Below are 23,416 nucleotides of genomic sequence, written 5' to 3' on the forward strand. Positions count from 1 at the left end.
CCGAGTTATGCGAGTACGGCGCTCACCGGCAAACACCACGCCCAGGCCCGGCTCCAGGGTCCTAGAGTCCCTGATTCAGGAGGGTGGGTTCACTCAGTTTTTAATGGAACCATCACGGAAGTCTAGTTTGGATCGTTCTTTCTCTGGCCCCTCACCCTAGAGTGTCTGGGTGTCTTTGAAACGAATGAATGATTATTCTACTTAATGTGTAAAAGACAGATCTTACTTTTTTTGTACAGAAACTAATATTGTTGCAGATAATACCTCTAAAACCATATAACCTCTGTGTTAAAATATCCAGATAAGTGTTTGATACAGTAAATCACTAAAAATGAAGCTGGTATTTCAAAGGAATTCTTTTATAGACAGCGGTATTCATAATTTTACACAGCTGCACATGTACAATAATATTTTGTTTAAAGTAATTATTTGTCTTAATTACATTTACTGAGAACAATTTTTGTTTGTAATTTTCTAAAACTGCCAATTAGTTGATTTTAAACTAAATAAGTAACAGAATGCACATTATAAAGGACATGAATTTAGGTAGGCAATTGTCAGATGATGCTATTAATCTGATGTTTAACAAGAAAAAAGGATACTGAGTGATTACAAGAACATAAACATTGTCATTTTTTTACTTATTCTGACAAATAATGAAGTTGACAAAAAAATAGAAGCATCAAGAATATTCTTCCAAAAATGCTTTGCAGCATCTAAGACATTGCTCATAAACTGTTTCAAAGTCTTCGTCGTTCCCCTAAAATAAAAAACACAAAATGTTGAAATATAAATGTGCACATCAATAAGACACCATTGTAGTGATGTATAAGCTAATACATGAAGTACCATTGTCACTGTATGTACAGCACTAAAAAGTTCATTTTCCAAAACGCTTGTGTGGTGGTTACCAAGCTTTTCAGGCAGTTTCCAAACATCGTCAGGTCAATGGCTGTGCTAAATAAACAATTTGAAAAGCACTTTGAAGCTCTTAAACCAGGGAAGTAAATTTGAACAATGTCTTAACACAAGGAAGCACAGTTTGGGCATATTCAATATTAACTTCAGGAATAATTTAATACAGACAAGTGTGCTATTAACATTAAATCACATTCTTACTGCTTGCAACTTAGTACCAATGATATTTTATTTCAAACTGGTTTGCATTCTGCGCTAAAAACTAGAGCTAAGGTATCTGAAAAAAAACACCAAAACACAAAGAAGGGATCTCAACTCTCCTGTTTTCTTTCATTACCTTGTTTGCTTAATGTATAAAGACTTGACAAAAGCAAACAGACGCCTCTAAAGCAATCCTGTGACGTCACGTAAAAAGCTCAGTCATGGCATACCACAAAAAACAGGATCAAGAGGAACAAACTCACACACACCTGAGGTAACTATGGAAATATCTGCAAACCTTCCTTTCTCTGCTTAAAAATGAAAGTCCTAAATTTCTCTTCAAAGACTAGTTATTCCTTTTTTAATATCCTCTACCTCTTAGAAGCTTTCATAATCTTGTATCATACAGTGCAAGTATTTTTTAAATTGAAATCGACAAATACTTATGCCTGGACTATGGTGCTAAACCTGTGCTTGAGCTTGCATTTATTGTTAAAAAAACAGAATGTAGACTTCTGGTTAAATAAAGAAAAAGGTTATATAGGTCAGTCACTGTAGTGTCAACTGAAACATAAGAAAAAAGCTACAAGTGAAAAGAGAGCATTTGGCCCATCTAGGTCTGTTATTAGTAGCAGATTAATATGAGGGTCTGACTCTGATTCTGTTTCTTGAAGAAAGCCAGGTTATTGGTTCCTGCAGCATGGCTTGGTGGCTTGTTTCATAGTCCTACAAAGCTTTGTCAGTTGTTAAGACACTTCCACACGTACTCACACAGCAAACAATGCCTTCACATAGCTTCTACATGCATACTCTGGTTCAGTTGTCACAGCTGATTCTGAAGATAACCTTTGGGTTGACTTGGTCAATGCCTCTAAGGATTTTGGATATTTGAACCCAATCCTCTCCTTGTCTTCTCTTTTTAAGACTAAAAATGCTTAGTTCTTTTATCTGTCAAGCATGTCATTCCATGCATCTAGTTGCTCTTCTCTGGACCAATTCCAGAGCTGCATTGTCTATCTTGTATCTTGGCGACCTAAATTGTACACGATAATCTAAGGATGTTCCACTAGTGCACTGTATAATCTTAGCATAAAATCCTTTGATTTAATTATTCTAGGTTTATATCTTAATATTCAATTTGTTATTTATTGGTTTATCATATTGACTTTTTCCATAAGTACTTTTTTCAAGCTCAGTGTTAGCCATATTATATTCACAGTTTGATTTTTCTACCTGCACAGTCCTCTGAGGATGTCCACTTTTAATAAAATCCGTCATGTACTGTAAGTCTTGAATTCCGTCTAAAGGACGGAATAAGCCTTGCTTGCTTCTACCCATACCTGAAGTACAACTCAGATCATTGATATACATCTTTAAAAATAAAATGGTCCTAGTACTAATCCCTGTGGTACTCCATTCATTACATCACCCCAGTTGGCATTTTTACACCTTATCTTTATAGGTTTCTATGATTTACCCTTCAAGACATATCTCTTATGAACGCCAACTGCCTGCCACAAGAGAATTAACCATTTATAAGGTATTCTGAAAACCTAAATTCAGTAAAAGCTTTACTATCTGGCCTTTTACTAACTGGAATGGTCTACTAACTGGCATTTTCTTAAAGAACCAATGCAAAGTAACGCTTTACAATCCAGGAATATTTCTGATTCTATCCAGCTTGTATTCTTTATTTTTGTCGTCATTTGATACGCTTGTTACTGCAAGCACTGTGCTATGCTGGATGCATCATCTTTACCCAATTTTGTCTTGAAATATTAACACTATTCAGCATTCTATGGCCTTAGCCCTCTCTCGCATTGCTTCATGTGCATATCTTCGCTTACTGTACATGTGTGTTTCTGGAATAATTTCTGGTGTTTGCAGTGTTACCCTCTTCGTCATGGCTGAAAAGCAAGCAAACACTTGGAATTACAGTATGTGAATTTTTATAATACACAATTTTTTGCAATGCGCTTTGCTTGAATTACAATTTTTGTATTAAATAACACTGTAATAGTGTAAATATGTATTACTATAGCACAGTAATTATGATAATGATAACTGTTAAAAGTGTGAATGTACTGTACAAGATTACATTTCCGTCTTGAGCAAAAACCAGTAGTATTTCAGAATAAATATTGAATAACGTGCATTTTTCACAATCCTGCACCTTTCAGTCCCCAAGGATGCCAAATAGTAATGCTTTTACTTACTATACTGTACTGCTGATGTTCTTTGTTCAAAGAACTCTAACGTGTTAATCAAGAAAGATCTACCTTTACTTAAATGATATCGATTAGCCCCTAGTATTATAATTCTCAACAGTTCATCCTTTAGTTTAATTCCTATTATCATGAGCATAACTGTAAATTTAATAGAAGCAAGATTTAAAGGTCTTGATAGTTGGTTTGATTTTGTTACCCTTGTTATTGCTGGGCAATATACCAGTACTTTTGCAGTTAATTGTTACTACCCTGTCATAAATTATATCTGCAAGTTTGTTAACGGCCCATGAATCATATTCATGTTTTCTTAAGTACAACTGATAAAAGATCATCAAGCAATACTTAAGTGCTTCTAGTATCTGCAGCACTCTAACAAGTTAATTAAGTTAATGAATGCTTCTTCTTTGCTGCTTTTATTAAATATATAATTTTTTTCAGACTATTTTTGATTTCTTACTTGGTAATCACCTAATAAAAATATTAAGTACATCAGACATTTTCCTTTCACCATCTAAACGTTACTGTCCCAGATACATTTTTCTTCATCAGTTGCTTCTTTTTACACACCCTACCACACACTTCATACATGAGGAAATCTTGTCTGATCTGATGAGCTTTACTTATGTTATGATGTGTGTACAAAATAACTAGAATCTTTTTCAATAAAATGCACACTTACATAATAGGGGTCTTTAATAATCAGCTGCTTTTCGGGGTCATAAATCCCAAGAAGTTCAATTTTAGCACTGGAGTTTTTCACTTGGTTAGCCTTCCTGTTGAGATCCCTGCATTGTACAAAATAAGAAGTTTTATTTAAAAGGTTTTTCCTCTTCGTTCACAATAGATTGAACAGTTAATTACGCTAATTTTATAAATTCATATCAAACAGTATAATGATTTATGGTAATAAAAATAAATCCTAAAAAGTATATATTAATTCATTAACACAAATAGATTATTAAGATTTAGTAGATATTAAGTTCATATTTTAAAAATGTCAAGTTTTATTCCTTACATAAGTTATTAAAATAATACACTCCACTTATTCTGAAATTATGTCTGCTTTATTATTTTTCTTGTAGGTCCAACTATCATCAGATTGTATATAAAATATGTTTTGCAACACCTATAGATTATATACACACATATATAATTAATAGACACTTAAAAATCTATTTTTAAAATAGATAACCCAGACATAGTTGTCTCTCTGGTCCTTTCTCTGATAATCAAAAGAAAAAAATTAATTCTACTTCGGTGGCATCAATCACTGAAGGAACCTCAGTAAGCTGATTACAAAGTGAACCCATATAAGCACATGATTACTGATGGCATTCAAAACAGCACCATGTATTATATTTGAAAAATGAACAGCTTAGGGTTATTTACAAAAAGACAATTGCATGCAAGCAATAGGATTGACAAGAATACATTTCTGTCGATTAATATCATTAGCGCTGGTAGATATTTCAGTAATAATCAGTGAACATAAGTTCAAATAAAATAATAGAAGAGGGAATATTTAGAAAACAAGTTGAATCACAAACTTGATCAAATTATTACACATTAAATCACTGCAGTTCTCCTGTGAATGTGGAGAAGAAAAGGTAGACCAGACAAACACAAGAAAATTACATATAATTACTATCACATTTTTTCTTTTCATGCTTTTTGTCTCTAGGCTATGCTGGTAGAGATATCTGTTTCTCAGACAAAAGACATGTAAAGCAGAAAAACAAAAACAAAAGCCAAACAAAAACCACACAACAGGATTGATTACTAGAACTTAGCTGGGAATGCATGGATTATTCAAGTTCTCATCTCTTTTATAACTTGAGTTTTAGATCTATGTGGCATGATAAAATATGCAAATACTCGCTAAGTATAAAATACGTTAAGGGAAAAGAAGATGAAAGATAAAGGTACGACTAATATTTAAAAAAAATACAGAAAGGGTTGGGTTACTGTAGTACTCGTTAATGATTATTTCCTTTGATTTACTGCTACATAGAGCAAGTTTTGGTAAAGGGGAACTCAGGGAACATATTTACAAGAACCCTGCAACACCAGAGGGCGCTACATCAGCAGGTGTGGCAGTGGTTTTGTACCTTAGAAAATACAACTTAATCTCTGGTTGACACTGGTAATGTTAATGCCCTCTGGTGTGTAGTCTCATTATTGGGAAGTGTTCAATGTGGTGCCATTTGCATGCATGCATAACACTCTTGTTCTGTGGTATACTGGCGAAATTGCAAGCACATACCTTAAATTGCTTTCATCCATGCAAAGAATGTGATCAAAAGTTGTAAAATCGTCCTTCGTAACCTAAAAATACAGAAAATGTTGTTTTTCAGGCAAAATTTTTACATTAAAAATTAAGCTTAATGTACAAGCATGAACACAATCACACCTCTGACACAAAAAGCCCTACCCATGTCTATAACATCACTATGTGATGCTAGCTCAAGTGAGTCCTTAAACTTCTGGATTTCACATTCCTTTATTTTTTTGTTTCTTGCATACAATTTCTCATTCCAACTCATTTCTATTAAATGCCAAAATATGCAGATGATGGCGGACAAAGACAAAGATGGCTGTAGACAAAGTAAGATCAGATAGATGTAGCCTCATTACATAAGAATTAGAATACAACAGAATCTACTTTAATGTCCACATACACTGAAAAGCAGAGGTGTGCTTAGCAGATAATTTAAGTCAATGATTAATTTTTTATCTGCTGATATCAATTTTTTGTGCCTGGGCAGTAAGAAAATAGCCAAACGCAGGAAGGCAAGTCCATGGGCAGTGTCTTAAGCATTGTGTTAAAAGGCTGCTTCATACTGGCCGAACAGAGAAGCTTGTCAACACAGAGGAAAATGGATGATGCACAGCACACGAAAATCTTAGAGGAAAACCCGCTTCAGTTTCTTAACCAGAAGAAAAGAGAATGACCTTGTTTGGCCCAGTCAAAGTGCTGACTTGAATCCAACAGAAAATCAGAGGAAATACTTGAAGATTACTGGCCATTAACAAACTCCAAACCAAAGTGACAGAGGTTGAGCAAGTTTGCAAAGATAAAATGAACGAAAATTATACTATCCCTGTGTGTAAAGCTGATGGTGTCAAGAAGACGCATAGCTGTACTTGCTGTCAAAGGTTCTTCCTCAAGAGCATTGAACTGGGGTAAAACTCATGAAATCAATACATTTTAAGCTGTTGCTGATATTTAACCTTTCACTCATTAAAGCATTCCATTTGATTCACGTTTTTAATAAAAATATTCACTTTGACATGTGCATTCAACACTTGTAAATCAGCAAAACGAGAAGGACATCATGAGAAGGGGATAAGCAGCTTGGCAAGGGACTGCTCATGGATTGGGGAAAGGGTTGAGTGTTACTCTGCTCTGTGCACTTTCCCAGCATTAAGGGGGCACTAAGCGACGGCCTTGTTTACATAAAAGTACCAATTCACTGCAAGAACAAACTGCCAGACTACCAGCGTACCTCACTCTGTTTTGTAGAACTAGACAGCCTAAAAGCAACAAAAGGTACACTATACCTAAAACCTGGCAACTTCAACAATTTGGCAATAGAGAAGAGAATTCTGTGGGAAAGATGCCATAATGTAATAGACCAGAGCCCAGGCTGCCAGTTACTGTAATTACTTTCATTCTTCTTTAATATTAAAATAACTATTCGTAAAAAATGTTAATCAAATTACAGTAAAAAAGCTGTACCCTTTACTGGATTTAAAAATCTCTCCAATAAGCATAAAAATCAGTCAGCTGAAATTCCTTAGAAATTCCCGTCATTTTCCTCCTTCAGTACCGGTAGCTGCCAATGGCAGTTTATATTTACCATAATGCATTTTGTGGTTCTTATTTATAGCATGCTGCAAATTGAAGCAGGCATGTAATGTTAGTAGGGCTCTGATAGTGGTTTGAAGTGTGTGCAGTGAGTAACATCCTGAGTGAGTTCATCTTTGCTTTCCAGGATTTTTCTAATATTGGTTTTGAACTAATCTGATGCAGAATAACTGGAGAAACCACTGATTCCTGAAAACTACGTAAAGAAAAAAACACATAAAATGCACGCATGATTAATTTTTAACCACATTATACATATATTGCTCAGAGAATATTATCCAGATGAGCATAAAATAAAGTCAGATGTAAAGTAAATTATCATACAGAACAGCAGTTTTTCAACAACCGTTTTCAAAATCCAGTTATATTTAATGCTGCTTTCCCCTGAAGCAGAGCTGTTCTCACTGTAAGAAAAATAATACTCACACAGCACAACTCTGAATGTTTAATTTTAACAATGTAGATCACACAACATATTACCATTCCACAAACAGATGTCTCATCAAACCTTACAATAACATTTCCAAGTACAAATACATCTTCATTATTTTAAAGCTTTGATTAAAAATACAGGCAAAAACTGCATGAATGATCGAAATTGCATTAGCATCTTTAATATCTCATAAAAGCAAATATTTGCCTCAGGGCTATTTATGAAATGCAAGCATTTCCAATTTAGGAGCATGCATATGTTATGCTCTTTTGGTGTGCCTGGAAAGTCACTCAAAAGTGAATTAAAGAATTCCTTTATCTGTCAGGCCAATGTCTTAAAACTCTCCATCTGCTACTGAGCTTATCATTGAAATAACTCCTCAAAAAGGGTTTATAAGGTTATAGAATGGATCAAAGACAATAATCTTTGCAAAAATGAATTCTTTACTCATAACTTGTGTGGGAGTACTACAAGACATAGATTATCCTTAAGGAGATCAAAGAATGTCATGATGAGTACAGCTAATTCAATTCAGCACTAGTCTTCAAAGAGTACCGTCTTGAAGCAGCCCTTTAAATCCTTGAAAAAAAAAAATCTTTGCAGAGGAACATAAAACTGAATAGTCATTTGTCCAGTTATAGATTCCAGGTGACAATAAACCCTTCAATAATTTTCTGAAAAGTACATGAGTAAAAGTGATGTAGCACCTTTTACAGGTTTGCAAACAGAACCTGTGTAAAACCACTGCTGAACAGAAAGGGAACAGGAACGCTGAGAAAAACGTGGACATAACTGTTTAAGATAACTGACTAACTTTACATACATAGGTACTGTGTCATTAGGAAACCGACTGGATATTACAGACTGATTAAAAAAAGTAGTTCAGGTGGGCAGCTGTGTCAGCATGCGTTGGTCGCAAAGGAACAAGTAATAGGTTTATTCCATACTGAAAAGAGAAGAGAGAAAACACAATGTTTTGGCATTGGAGCCTTCTTCAGGAAGTTGGCACCTGAAGAAGGCTCCACGGCCGAAATGTTGTTTTCTTTCTTGTCTCTTCAGCATGGAATAAACCTATTACTTGTTCCTGATTAAAAAAAGTGGCATTCAAAACAGCCGCGAGGGATGCTGAGGGAAGCATGGCCCGAGATACACACCACCGACACTGTCAAGGGTAGAGTTAGGGAAGCAGGTGTCTGCCACAGCAGTAAGAGAGACAGCTCACGGGATTGAACAGAAGCACTGAAGGAAGTCCAACGGCAGTACATGACACAACAGACAACAATATGTAACAAGACAAATGGAGCACACCACTGCAAAGAAGGACCAATGGTGAAGGGAGCTCGACAATAGACTAGACGTATTTGCAAGGGACAGGGAGAGTATTTGTGAGAGAGTAGAATTTGTACAGAGCAGACAGATCTGGTAATAGAGCCCTAGGATAGTCAGGACAAAATGCTATATAGGCCTGTGAAAGATCTGGTGATGTGTGGTTTAGAGTACCATATACCATGTTGGAACAGAGAATATTCTGTGGAGACTTCTGTTGATTTTTTTGTCAAAATCCTGAGAGCTAATCTAAACAACTGGATTAGAAGAAGCCCATGGAACAGATGTTAAAATTATTTAAGGACAGAAAATATGACTTTCTTTACACAGTAACAATTAAGAAACTAAGAATTCTGAAGAAGTTGAATCACTGGTATGCCTTAAAAAGCCTCCTGGCAAGTTCTTCGGAGCAATGAACTAATAGGAATTGAGAGAGGAGATGGACCTAATGACCTCTGCTAATTTTGATTATCAAAACTGTTATTCTATGCTGTTACTGCAAGTGTGGTTGAATTGATATTTGCCTGACTGGGTTATCTGATCAGATTCTTCAAATGGAAGTGTTTTTTTTTCTGAAACAGAAGATTTGAAACTCAATACATTTGTCTGCCAGAATCAAGGACATTGGTGTCTAGAAGAAGCTTCTCAACTATGCTGTCAAAACCATTTCAATAAATTATTTCAAGTAATCTTTTGCAGGTGCAATAAAATACAAAACAAAAACACCTTTGGGTATAATGCTAAATCAATCCATATTACAAATGTATGTAAGCAAGAAAACACAAAGATCTGCATAAATCTAACTAAAGCAAAGCATTTGAATAAGAACAAAAAACATATTACAATGTGTCAGCAGAACACTTCAATGCGTGATTTGAACGCATTAAGTAACTGCAAAACGCAAAGTGCTTGACATTGCACTTATGTCAAAGGACTTGATACCTAATCCACAGAAGCTTGATCATACCTGATCTTAATTTTTCTAAATCCTTTATAAATTACATTATTGCGGGCTTGGTGTTTACTGTTTCTAAACAGTTGCTGTATATTAATCTTACGGGATTAGTTTCACCAGGTATTGAGTTGCACCTCTTTCGAAAGGTTAAGGAAGACATTTCTGACATTTCTTGCATATTTGGGTGTGAGAAGTTGGCTACATTTCTGGGAGCTGTTGGAGAAGTTTCATGGTTGGATTGCTGAATGTTCTTTTACTTTTTAGGTGAGGTGTTAAAACATTTTGTTAAATGCAGACCCGACGGTCTCATGAAAGATACCATATATTTCTTTTTATTTTCAGTAATTTGTGTATTTGTTTCATTTTGCTAACCTTTGGTTCACAGTAACTGCACATTTTCAAAGCATAAGGTAATACTTGTTGTACTATCAAATATTAATTAACTAAAATATTACCTTGGGCTCAACAGGGCTCATGACGCATTGCAAAATGAGTCAATGTATTGTAACAGAAAGGTGTGGGGGCTGTAACAGAAATTCCCACTAGATTCCCAACACTGATAACCCTAAAGAATATGGAAGTACATTACCCTTTGTAAGGGTAAGGAAGGCCACTTTCAAAAAGTAATGAATCCTCCTAGGAGGTGTGCCTCCCCCCCTACTGATTACAAAAAAGAACACAAACTTCACATGGTCACATCAGTTCCTGGTTATCATCAGGAACTTCAATCGTCATATGCTGGAGAAGTTCCAGCAGGATAAGGAGGCATCTTGTCTCCTCCACAGCTGGGGTCTGCTTATGGCTTAGTTCAAGTGGGCTACTAGTCTGATTAAATGCCTTAGCTGTCCGAACACCTCAAGAGATATAATGCCCCTGCAGCCAGAAAGCACTCCATGAAGAGAGACAACAGCATCAGCAGTCCAAAGATTCATGATGGATTCAATACGTGTTACCAATATTGCAACAATCCGATTCAGGTCGGAGAAAAGAGAGTATGGTATCTTTTCTCACACACCTGGGAAGATGTTTTTTCATACAGTGTTGCATAAAAATCATCAAAGGATTTCTTAATCAAATGCAATTATTTTCTACAAAGAAATTAGTAACTGTTTATAGGAACAATAGCTTTTGTAACTAACCATCGTTTAGCCCTGCACAAAAAAACATTCAGCACTGGGTGAAATTTCAACTTATTTTTTAATAATGCTAAATTCAGTGATTTAATCATTACAAATAAGGATTTTAAAGTAAAAAACAACAACAAATGGACATAAAAAATAAATAATTCACTGTCAGGCCATAAACTGTCATATTGTAGCTAACTAGGACCTTACAGTATTCAAAAGATTATATATTCTGGTCAACTAAAGACCCAGTGCCCCTATTCCCCGCAACCTTTGTTCACATTGTTCATGAACACTTAACTCTTCCAAGTGAAAAACAGAAAATTTTTCAATTAAAGGATATTTAAGTAAACTGTGGTCAGCATTACTGCCTTGCAGCACAGGGGCGAGAGGTTCAATTCCAGTCCTGTGTTGTTATCTGTGTGGAGTTTTTATAGTCTCCCTGTGTCCATGTGGGTTTCTCCCAGGGGCTCTTCCCACATTCCAAAGACATACTGGTAGGTTAACGGGCTTCTGAGAAGACTGGCCCGGGTACGAGCGTGTGCCTGTCTGTGTGTGCTTGGAGGTGGACTGGTGTGCTGCCCAGGATGTATCCCAGCTTGAGCCAGCTGCTTGCCAGAACAAGGTCAGGCTGCCCCGCAACGCTGAGTTGGATTAAGCTGCTGGAAAACGGATGGCTGAATGGAGAGATAATTAGTCAAAACAGTTTATTTGAAAAAACCTGCAATAGAAAGTGTTGAATTAATATGTAGTGCTATGAAAAGTACTTCCAAGTGTTGCATTTGGCTGAAGTCTAGTTTTAGCTGACTGTTATTCTAGTTGTGCCATGATTATAAGACACAATACAATTTAAAGTAGAAGTCTGAAAATCCAACAATAATCATCCAAATTAGTTTCCTCACTGACACTTATATTCATTTAAAATGCGTAAAGAATATTACTCATGTAGTTGACATTTACCTACTGTAAATGACTTGGCTCCAATCGACCATCAAACTGAAAGCTGACCAATGTTAAAACAAAACTGAGACAAGTTGGAAAAAAAACGACTCATCTGGAAAGAATTTTGGAGGAAGTGCAATGGGAAACACCCCATGACTTAAGGAACTGCTACTCATACCATTCTTCTTCCCCGGCGGGTTTTTCTACGTAAAAGCTATAAGACCAGGCCTATTCTTCTCTACTCACCTCACAGTCCACACCCTTGCAACTCTCTCCCTGCTGTCCTCTCTGCCTCACCAAACCACACTCGCCAAATCATCCGAAAGTCTAAAACTTAAATAGTATTCTTTCTGCCTTCTTGTACACTACCCCCTTCTGCACAGTTTTCACTAATTTGTCCTGTCTTGATCCAGTCCAACATCCTTCTGCTTACCTATTTCTCTCCTTTCCTCTGGTCTTGCCTATCACCAATTCTGCACTTCTGATATTTTGGTAAATCTTTTTCAAATTTTGATTCCCAAATATAATTACACTTAAAATGCAATTGTTCCTTTGATCCAATATCCTAATGTTGTGTATGATGGTCCAATGTTTAGGAACAAAGAGCTGCACAGTATTGTCTTTGCATAAATAGCATATATTAAATCAAAACGTGTTGAAACTATGTTCTTCTATGCCTGGGTATGCATCAAACTAACATATATTCAGCTAACTATTAACCTTGCTTACTTTTATCTTATATAACTAATACTTTGTTTCTAAAAAATGCAAATTAATACAGGACTGGTCATAAAAGACATACATAATCTGTCTTGTTTAATCAACTGGCACAAAATGGACTGAAAAGAAATGAAACCCATTTGATACAATCATAACTAGTTGGTATAAAGAAATTAATGATCCTGAAGATTCTTTTACAAAAAATTCTAGCTCTAAAATTTTTACTTATTTCAAAACAGGTTTGTTAAGAGTGAATTATTTCATATTTCAATACCTAGCAACAAGGAAATTCAGCTAAGAAAAAAAAGAAAAGAATCCCTCCTAAATTTCTACCAGGGGCTGGGAAGAGTTATGAAAAATGTTTTACACCACAAGGAATGCTGATCTGTTACAAAAACAATAAGAGCAAGTTTAAGCCAACTCATGATTGCTTTAAATAGATTTATACCTAGTAATGTTAAAACACCTATGCCTTAAGCATGGAGATTTGTACACGACAAAAACAACAGATGTGGGCCACCTGCTATTTTAAAGTAAACTGCAGTAACTACAGCTCACTTCAAACATGTGATTATACAGCGGTTATGGACACTTCGTTGTGTTATAAATGTAATAACCACTGTAATGCACTGTGCAATAAATAGAAGTGAAGTGCAGTGAGTGAAATACAACATTTGCAGCTGTTAAATTCATATTTGCCCTTGCCCAGTGTCAAATAATTGCTTTCAGTTATACAGCATGTTCTATTCTGAAAGTTTCCAAAACACTTTATATACAGAATGCACTTCATCCGCCAGCCACCTAGTAATAATAATAATAATAATAATAATTGCTTACACTTATATAGCGCTTTTCTGGACACTCCCCTCAAAGCGCTTTACAGGTAATGGGGACTCCCCTCCACCACCACCAATGTGCAGCATCCACCTGGATGATGCGACGGCAGCCATAGTGCGCCAGAACGCTCACCACACATCAGCTATCAGTGGGGAGGAGAGCAGAGTAATGTAGCCAATTCATAGAAGGGGATTATTAGGAGGCCATGATTGGTAAGGGCCAATTGGAAATTTGACCAGGACACCGGGGTTACACCCCTACTCTTTTCGAGAAGCACCCTGGGATTTTTAATGACCACAGAGAGTCAGGACCTCGGTTTTACGTCTCATCCGAAGGACGGCGCCTGTTTACAGTATAGTGTCCCCATCACTATACTGGGGCATTAGGACCCACATGGACCACAGAGTGAGCGCCCCCTGCTGGCCCCACTAACACCTCTTCCAGCAGCAACCTTAGTTTTTCCCAGGAGGTCTCCCATCCAGATACTGACCAGGCTCACACCTGCTTAGCTTCAGTGGGTTGCCAGTTGTGAGTTGCAGGGTGATATGGCTGCTGGCTAAAGTAGCCCTTTACACCAGTAACTGCACTACACAGCAGAGAGACTGCTCTGGCAACTGAATTAAGAGAAACCTTAGTAATTTAGAAAGCAATATACACTTCCCAAAAAATAAATAATTGACTTCCTGTTTTTCAGATCAATTTCAATAATATATAAAAACATACAGTACATACAGAGTAGAAATTATATAATATACATTGAGAGTAGAAAGTCAACCTAAATGTGAATTTGGCCATCCTTTGTTTTTTAAGTGAGGGTGGCCACACAGTCATCAGTATCTGCTAATTAAAGTAAGAAATCTAAACCATAAGCACATTATGCGTATGTGGATTGGATTTCTGGATTTCTCAGTAATTAACTCTTAAGCTTTGAAAATTGAAGAAAAAAAGTTACCTTTAGTTAAGTACACTAAATAAAACCTTGATATTAACCAGTTAAATAGTCATGATTTTGTGATTTTTTCAGTGATCACTTTTTCCACATTCGAAGACCAAATCGGCCTATTCACAGGCTGCATAGTAGCACAGTATATGCGGGGACCTACTTGCACATTTTCATTTCACTGATCTACTTCACCCAGCGTGCATTGGCCTATGTAGTAAAGTTTAGCTGTGGTGACAAAGAGTTAACATGCTGATGTTTAAGTGCATCCTGGCTAATCTTTACATGTTCAGTTTTCGTTTGGTTATACATGGATTATGTGTAGACCTGTAATCAGCATAATGTCTGTATATGACAAAGTTTTGTACGAAATAAAAGTGAAATAGAAAAATTCTGTAGTCCCCTAAGTTATCACAGTACCAGTTCTTGCGTGTCCTGAGGAAAATGATAGAAAATAAATAGAGACAAAATTATATAAATTGCAAGAGCAGCAAAGTTGAGTTGAGCTACAGTTTTTGCTTACTCAGGTATTTTATTATTTAATTCCTAAGCTATTTCATATTTTTAATCTTTATTTCAGACAAATGCATCTTATTTACATAAAGCATTTAACTTACTCCTGTCCAGTATCTTCAGCCACTTTACCTATCCAGTCTTAATTTGTGATCAGTCTCCATTAAGATCAGACAAGAATTTAATAATAACCACATTGCCTTGTTATGGTCATTTAATACAAACACTGATTTAAGACTTAATCTTATATTCATTAAGGAATATTTTTTGGGAAAATTCACACACTGCAGAATGCAGGCAGAATGTCAAGAAAATTAAAACCAAAATAACTTAAAACAAGGGCCAAAACGATCTCTCTTACTGTTAAAAAGATCCCATCCACTTTCAATGCATAATGTGGCAGAAACTACTTGTCTAGGATGGTCAATTAAACCCCCTCCCCAAATACGGTTGTAGGAAACAGGGTTGGGTCTTGCCCCCATTTCTTGCTATGTGCAGCTGCTCCTTTGATCTGACATCAACTTCAGTAAATGTTATGTTTAAAGAAACAAAAGCATTTAACTTCTCACTGGCCAGAACCTCACATGCTCCAAGCTGAACAAAACGTAGTTGCAGGAAAGTATCCTGAGTTACTTTTAAAAAAAGACTGTTTACAAGCTCTAATAACAATAACAATAAATATTTTATTATTATTCATTATTAATCATTATTATCCCTTACACTTATATAAGTAATTTCATTCAACGTGCTTTACAGGTAATACGGACTCTCCTCCTCCACCACCGATGTGTAAGGGAACAGCCAAGTGTTTATTTTGTAAATGCAATAGAAAAATGTGTGAATTAACGAAAATAAAGGAAAATGATGATGTTTATGTTTTATTTTCAAACATCCACATAAAGTTGGTACTGGCCATCAAGTTCAGCACACATCAGAAACACAATAAAATCTTTATTTGTACACTCCTAGTTACCACTGTAGCAGATCTTCCTTCTGAATAGTGGATGTAAGGGACCTTCACATGCAAACTATGTACTTGACAATTTTTTTCCAGGTGGTTCGTGCAGTATTTATTCACCTATTTTATTTTTATTTTAGTGCAGCATTATTACAGTCAGGCTGGCCCATTCCTGTTATCAGTCATTTTTAACACTCTTTGGAACGGCCGTGAACCTGCTTATTTGTACTTAAAATGACTTTCAGTCTCAGAACTTACTTAAACCTGTGGCTATTATGCATGCTGCTCAGATTAGTGCCATCAACCGTTTTCCTAGGGTTCTCTTCAAATTACCAGCAGAACAGATCAGCCTGTCGACTATCGAGTTCATAACACCATACCAATGCAGCAAACTGGCTTGACCGCAATAGTGGTAGCTATCTCTTTCCTTTCACTGTGACTAGGCAAAGCACTGTGCTCTCTTACACGCCGTTAAAACTTCAGACCATAACCCTTTTAGTTTTTGTCGAAGTATCAACTGAATATCAACCCAAGAGAATATCCCCTATGAAAATTCCTGAAATCTTTCTCAGGGGAGTTTACTGCAAGACTGGGCATTTTAGTCTCAAAGAAACATCTCCATTCCTTTAGGATCCTTTTAGTTTATTAAAAGATGTTATATTCATATATAGCTGCAATTAATTTACATCTCAAGCAAAAACATGCTCCAGGCACTGTCTGGATTCTCAGACACTGCCAAGCAGTCTTACCCTGCCCCCTGATGTCTAAACTTGGTGTCCGCAGCAGTCAACCTCCCACGCACTGGTATTTCTTTTTTAATTTAAAATTGATGATTATTTTTTATATCTGGAACATCAAACTGTCTTTCACTTTTGGCCTCACTGCTATGAGCCCTGTGACTGCACCGTGGAGAATGAGGAAGTATAAGCAGATTCTTGCGAATCACTTGTCTTTCGACACCTCGCAGGCTACACTTCACCGACTGAAAAACAGGCATATCCCTCACCTACAGAACCTACACATTTTCACAAGAGGGGCTGCAGAAGAAATAAAACAGAAAAAATTCAGTGTTGAATAAAATCCCTATTCTACAACTCAACATGTCACTTTTACGCATGAGTAAAAGTTTGATATATTATGTGTACAGTTGCATCAGATAAACTATTTAAACATGGTTCTTGTATACAAACTTTAGAATATGTTATGATTAGGACCTAAACACCATAGAGATGCTGTGGCAGGACATAAAGAAAGCTGAATCGACCAAAAATGTTGCTGGCTCCTGGATATTTCTCAGAGCAGAGGATGAAGTACCTACTGATTGGAAAACCACAAATCTAGAACAAGACAACAAGAGGAACTGTCTAAACTACAAGATTTTTTCATTAGTGCATTAGTTAACTTCAGGAAATGGGACATGATATATCTGAACTTTTAGAAAGCTTTTCACTGAGTAAAACATGAGATTAATCTTCTAACTCATTCAAGTGTCAAACTCATTTGCTAAGCGGGCCACTTTTCATTTCAAATGCAATTAATAGTCATTGCTTTGTCACTTGATGTCAGTAAATAAAATACTGTAGTTGGGATTACTGCACATTATGTAAATCTCTATTCCTGTTCGTAAAATAATTTAGTTGGGATAGGACATTAAATGATTTGTGAAAATAAAGCATCAACTTTACTCATCCACACCTTGCTAAATAACACTCAAATTATATTAACTGTTCCTACAACAAATTGTGCATTTTAATACTGTACCTGCTATTTTGCAGTATGAAGCAATTTTCACAACAGTATAGGCACTTCTATTTGTAACCTTGTGACGACTCTCATACATGACAGATTTGGATTATGGATCTGTGTCATAATCTTAGGTTGGCACAGTGGAACAGGTGTTTTCTGCCTTGCAGCCCTGGGGCATCGAGTTCAATTCCTGGGGTTCCATCTCCATGGATTTGACGTGTTTTCCCCATGTCATTTCCCCATTCTCATGAAGGTTTCCTCTGGGCGACACGGGTTTTCTCCCACAGTTTAAAGAATACAGATAGGCTTCTGTAAACTGTCCCTAGCGTGAGAGTGTGCACGTTTGCGTCTGTGTGTGCCCTCCAGGGTGTATCCCGCCTTGCGCCCAGTGCTTCCCAGAACAACATCCGGGTCACTGTGACCTCTGGACGAGTGGTAATCGAAAGTGATGTGATCGTGATGACATGCTTCTTATTTTTGGAACATCGTGATGAGAAAATGTGTTGCTGGTGCTTCAGGTGTTACAAAGAAAATAAAGCATTTCCTTGGCTTAAATAAAACCGTGATAGAAGGATATAAAAAGGATTTGGCTCACACAAAAGGAATAAAGAAATCCCTAATAGAGAAAAATGCAAACTATAAACCTACAGTGGAATTAACTTCTAAATTCCCCTTTACTACTACTAAAGAACTAAACTTATGAATTTTAATACTGATGCTTTGCTTTTACTTACAAATCTCCTTAAGTATTATTAGATCAAATAAAAGTTTCTTCATATTCAGAACTGCTTCAGCTTGAAATAACACTATAAAATGTTATTATGTTTATGATTGGCTGAATAAAATTAAGTGCTATGGATCATTTTCAGACTCAATTAACATTAATCGGACTTATTCCTCTTAACAGTAAAATCCAGGTGTGTGGTAATAATGAATGTTTTTTACATATTCAGAACTCTATAGTACCCCGCCTACTCTTGCATTACTCATTAAACCCTCATTTACAAACACACCTGTGACACTTAGAATACATATTCAATGACATAAGTCTTCTGTACTCTTACTATGCTAGTTTGGTAATTAGTAATTAGCTTGCAGCACTTTAAAAAAAGCATGAAACAACTATGCTTTAATACAGAAGACTAATCTAGACCCAGCAGATAGGGCACTCATCTTATCTGATCAAAACTGAAACCTTTATTTTCAACTTTACATTTTAACTTAAAATAATGTTTTGGAGTAATACAATATGGTCACATTGTGAAACACTAAATGATTTTATCTTTAATGCAGTGATCACAGATATGACCTCTATCTGAAACATCTGTGCTTATATGATTAAAAGGATTTCAGAACTTGTGGATGTCATTAAAACAGCAATGTTTATAGCATAAATATAGAAACATTTCTGTTCATTAATCATTACTTTTACAGGGAGTAAAATCTAGCCAGGAGAGACTACTGCCAAAAAGAAATGGATGTTTATGTTGACATTTCCATCTTGTAGACAATATTTGGAAGTATTTAAAAAGCAAGGAAAATGTTAGAACAATTTCGTAGAATAATTTATAATTGTGTACCACAATAGCAGGGTCTCATATAGAATACTGCATAGAATTATTTCACCATTGTACTGAAAAGATATTGCTGCTCTGGAATCAGTCCAGAGAACAGTGACCTGATGCAGTGCAGGGCTGAACACATGTCCCATTCTACTGGAACTGAACCGTGATTGACTAATACATAACCCGGGCGGAACGGGCGGAGCGGTGGCTCTGTGGCTCAGGATCTGCGCCTGTGACCGGAAGGTTGCCGGTTCAAATCCCGCGGCCGGCAGAGGAATCCTACTCCGTTGGGCCCCTGAGCAAGGCCCTTAACCCCAACTGCTCCAGGGGCGCCGTACAATGGCAGACCCTGCGCTCTGACCCCAAGCTTCTCTCCCTGTCTCTGTGTCTGTTTCCCTGGAGAAAAGCTGGGGTATGCGAAAAGACGCATTCCTAATGCAAGAAATTGTATAGGGCTAATAAAGAAACATTAAAAACATTACATTACATTAAACATTATTAACCCAGTAAATATAACAAGAATGAACATTGGAACACGAACCAGATGGCACACATGGTAACTACACAACAGCGCTTGCACTTTCTGCGATGATTAAAGAAATGCGGTACAGGGAAGCACTTCCTCATGAACTTTTACCGCAGCACCACAGAAAGTGTCCTCACTAGTGGCATCACTGTGTGGTACAGCAGTACTGCCATGCATGACAGAGATGCACTACAAAGGGTTGTGGTAACAGCACAGATTATTATAGGATGTGATTCACCATCAATCGGTGAGAATCACAACATCCACTGTCACAATAAAGCCCAATCTATCATTCAGGCCACAAACCATCCAGGCCACAAACTGTTCTTCCCCCTACCCTCTGGCAAGCAGTACTGCACTGTTAAAGCCAGGATCACTAGACTCAAGAACAGCTTCTGTGCCTTAATACACTTCTGCACTATGCACTTTTTACATAGTGTACCATTTTTCTGGCATTACTACTGCATATTTATTTATTTTTCCACAACATATTTGTTGTTCCTGTTGTCTACACTGTGTGGTGTTGTCTGTTGTACTGTGTTGATCCCGAGAGATCAGGACAATTAAGAATTCCAATGTACGTGTACATACGGCAATAAATGACTCTACAAAAGCGCATTAATAACCCAGAACACAAAGCACATCTTTATCGAAGGGGTTGTGGGGGTCTGGAACAAACTACCCTACCGCGGTTTTGAAGCTTATACCCTGGTTTCTTTCAAGAAACAACTGGAAGAGATTCGTAGATCAGTTAACAATTAGCGACCTAATGGGCTAGATGTCTTCTTTCTGTTGCCATATTTTAGGGGAACATCTTGACAGTCATAAAAATGCAGCCTCTGGTTAAAAAAAGAAAATCAATTCTCGGTTTTCTTGAACAGACACATCAGGGCAAACTTTTTCACCAGCTGCTATTTATGTCTCTTCATTACCGTTTTCTTACTGTGCATCGATATTGTACATAGGTAGAAATGTAGGCACCTTTCCATTCAAAACAATCATCCAAATCAAAATCTGGCAACCTTCGACAGCGGTACACATGATTTTTATACAATCAATTAGCTGAATTTATTTAAACACACAGAAAAATGAAAGTGAGATGAATCTCTCTACCTGTCTCGCCCTGTGGTTTGTCTCAATGCCATGTTTTCTAAGGCAGGCAAGAGCTCGAGCATCAGGAGAGCACCCCACATTCCAGTCAGACACTGCACCACTGTCTATAAACCACTGAAACACAAAACACGAGACTACGGCTCATGAAGGAGAAAGAGAAAAATTAGCACTGTACCTGTCTGGCAACATGACTCATGGATATGCCATGCTTCCTCATACAGGACTGTCCTCGATAGTCAGGTGGGTTTCCTATCTCATATGTGGATGTTGCTGCACTGTCTATCCTCCACTACATGAAGAAAAAAGCACACAAGTACAGAACATGTATATATATCTAACTGTATTACCTTTTACAGATCACTGATTGGTTTGATGCATGCCAACTTGGGCAAATATGTCTGATAAATAAAAGCAAAAATTCTGATAACGCAAATGCACATTTTTAAAGTATCTTAAGGACATTTGCCACCTGCACTCTTCAATTAAACTACCTATTAATGCCCTTTTCTTACCGAATAAACTTCACAGAGGAGACTGTGTAATTTGTGTTACTTACATATTCCGTATTGGGAACGTTTAAAGATGTAAAGTTTTCAAACATGAAATGCTCACTGTTTGTTAAGTACCTCTTTGAGGAAAGAGCAGGTACCCTTGCTTGATTAATTACATTGAAATAGATTTCAGAATCTCAAATCCAGCTGGCGCAAAAGTGATACAGTTCACCTTCATTCCTGACGGGAGCTCCAGATTTGAGATCCAGCACTTGTACCTAGAAACTTTTATAAGGCCAAAATAAACACTTAGTAAAATTAGCAGAAATAAGTTTCAAGTTAATTGTTTTTTAAAAAGTCAGCTGCTAAAATGCAGCAGAAAAGTACTTTCATGGTTTTCATTTCATGTTTTGACCTGCCAAACAAATGGGAACTCACTTATCTGATGCCCTGGGCGTAGGCCATCTACAGTACATTACATAAAGACTTTTGTCAAGAAAGCAGAAGTAAAAATAATACACAACTATATACTTACATTACCTACAACACCTCTATCCGTTGCCATTTTCCTGAAGACAGCTTCAGCTATTGGGGACCGGCAGATGTTCCCTTAAAAAAAAATACTGTATGAGTTTATCTAAGAAAATAAAAAATAGTGTAGAAGTGTGGGGAATATTTTTGAGGCATATGGATACTGCCAAAGATTAGTAACTGTCTCCTATTCAAAAGACTGGGAAACAATATTACAGGATAATATAACCACAGCTAAGTTATTTACTGAAGTGTCTCAATACCAGCACAGATGGTAGTAATTCTCAAGATATTTTAAAATGAATGTCAACTGCCATTACAGAAAATGTGAAGACCTATAAAATGACAAGATGCCTGTTATTGGAAGCCACAAGATCTTTAAAGGCCCGATGTTTTAAAACTATACCGTTATCAAAATGCTGCAGCGAGCAATGTTTGGTGTTTACTGCCTGATAGTTAATTGCCAAACGATAACGTGTATTACGCTTCTAAGCCCCCCAGAAAGGCACAAACATAGACGTTTAATACAATACAAATAGGCATTTGCCATCATTTTTACATAGTTCTACTGTATATAACGTATTGTAATGCACCTATAATGACGATGTTAAACGGAACATGACCTACATCACGTTTATTACTTCTCATAATGCTGCGAGGCCGGTATCGCTTCATTTTACAGGTTCATAGTTATGTCACTCAACTAAAAACAATTGCCCACTAGCACTTGGACGTATAAAGTCGTGCTATCCATTCATATGTATAATACAGTAACAACTCTGAAATCGGTGTTTTCATATGAACCTTTCACCGAAAGCAAAGTACACCATTCCGCAAGCGCTGCTCCGTTACTGGTATGACTTGCAGGAAATGCATCGCGACTTTAATTAATGCCTTGATATAAAGTATTTTCGGTTCGGCTGTGTCTTGTGAGAAGGTTCCGGTGAAGTAAAATTTTAACCAATGCAGCCCAATTGGCTAAATCAAGGATAACAACCACGATTCACTTAAACCTTATTACTGTATATTCAGCAGTAGGTGCAATTCAAAGGTCACTTTAACAATCTGCTTTCATGTGAATCTTAATAGACAGCAGACCCTACCAATTAATTGTAATCCATTTCGGATCCCTCCAATCGGAAAAAGCACTGGGCTCATGAACAGTTACGCATGTACAGTACATCCACATGCCGGTTGTAGCACATCTACCAGATTTTAATTTGCTTCACTGAGCTTGCTATGAAATATACCCAAAGAATAACTTAATCAAATCAGTTACATTGGTGATTGAAACATGCTTTTGCTGCACGTATGTTCAAAGGGCGGAATAAACTGAAAATATAGAGTTTGCTCACCCAAACACACGAATAAAACGGACTTCCCACTGTTAGAAGCCATCTTCGCTGGAAGGGTCCTATGTCTTGTCTGACCGTCAATCGAATACGTCACCACTTATTCTTAGTACCTGTAAGAAATGCCTG

General features: G+C 36.8%; 1 protein-coding gene across 4 annotated transcripts; it reads right to left on the bottom strand.

Moving 5' to 3' along the window:
- Positions 1-343: 343 nt before the first annotated feature.
- acp1 (acid phosphatase 1) lies at positions 344-23,406 on the bottom strand. Of its 4 annotated transcripts, none has more exons than XM_088626466.1 (6): positions 23,291-23,406; positions 21,940-22,013; positions 20,914-21,027; positions 5,611-5,672; positions 4,027-4,132; positions 344-760 (listed from the first exon to the last, which is right to left on the bottom strand). In XM_088626466.1, the coding sequence occupies exons 1-6, from the start codon at positions 23,331-23,333 to the stop codon at positions 683-685; spliced, it is 477 nt and encodes a 158-aa protein (XP_088482592.1). In that variant the 5' UTR covers positions 23,334-23,406; the 3' UTR covers positions 344-682. The 4 variants fall into 4 exon arrangements, with proteins under 4 accessions (XP_088482592.1, XP_088482591.1, XP_088482590.1 ...); XM_088626465.1 differs by lacking the exon at positions 20,914-21,027 and adding an exon at positions 21,089-21,202; XM_088626464.1 differs by lacking the exon at positions 23,291-23,406 and adding an exon at positions 23,039-23,264.
- Between the last annotated feature and the right edge of the window lie 10 nt (positions 23,407-23,416).

The sequence above is a fragment of the Lepisosteus platostomus genome, chromosome 3 (assembly GCF_059453375.1).
Source record: "Lepisosteus platostomus isolate fLepPlt1 chromosome 3, fLepPlt1.hap1, whole genome shotgun sequence".
Lineage (NCBI taxonomy): Eukaryota > Metazoa > Chordata > Actinopteri > Semionotiformes > Lepisosteidae > Lepisosteus > Lepisosteus platostomus.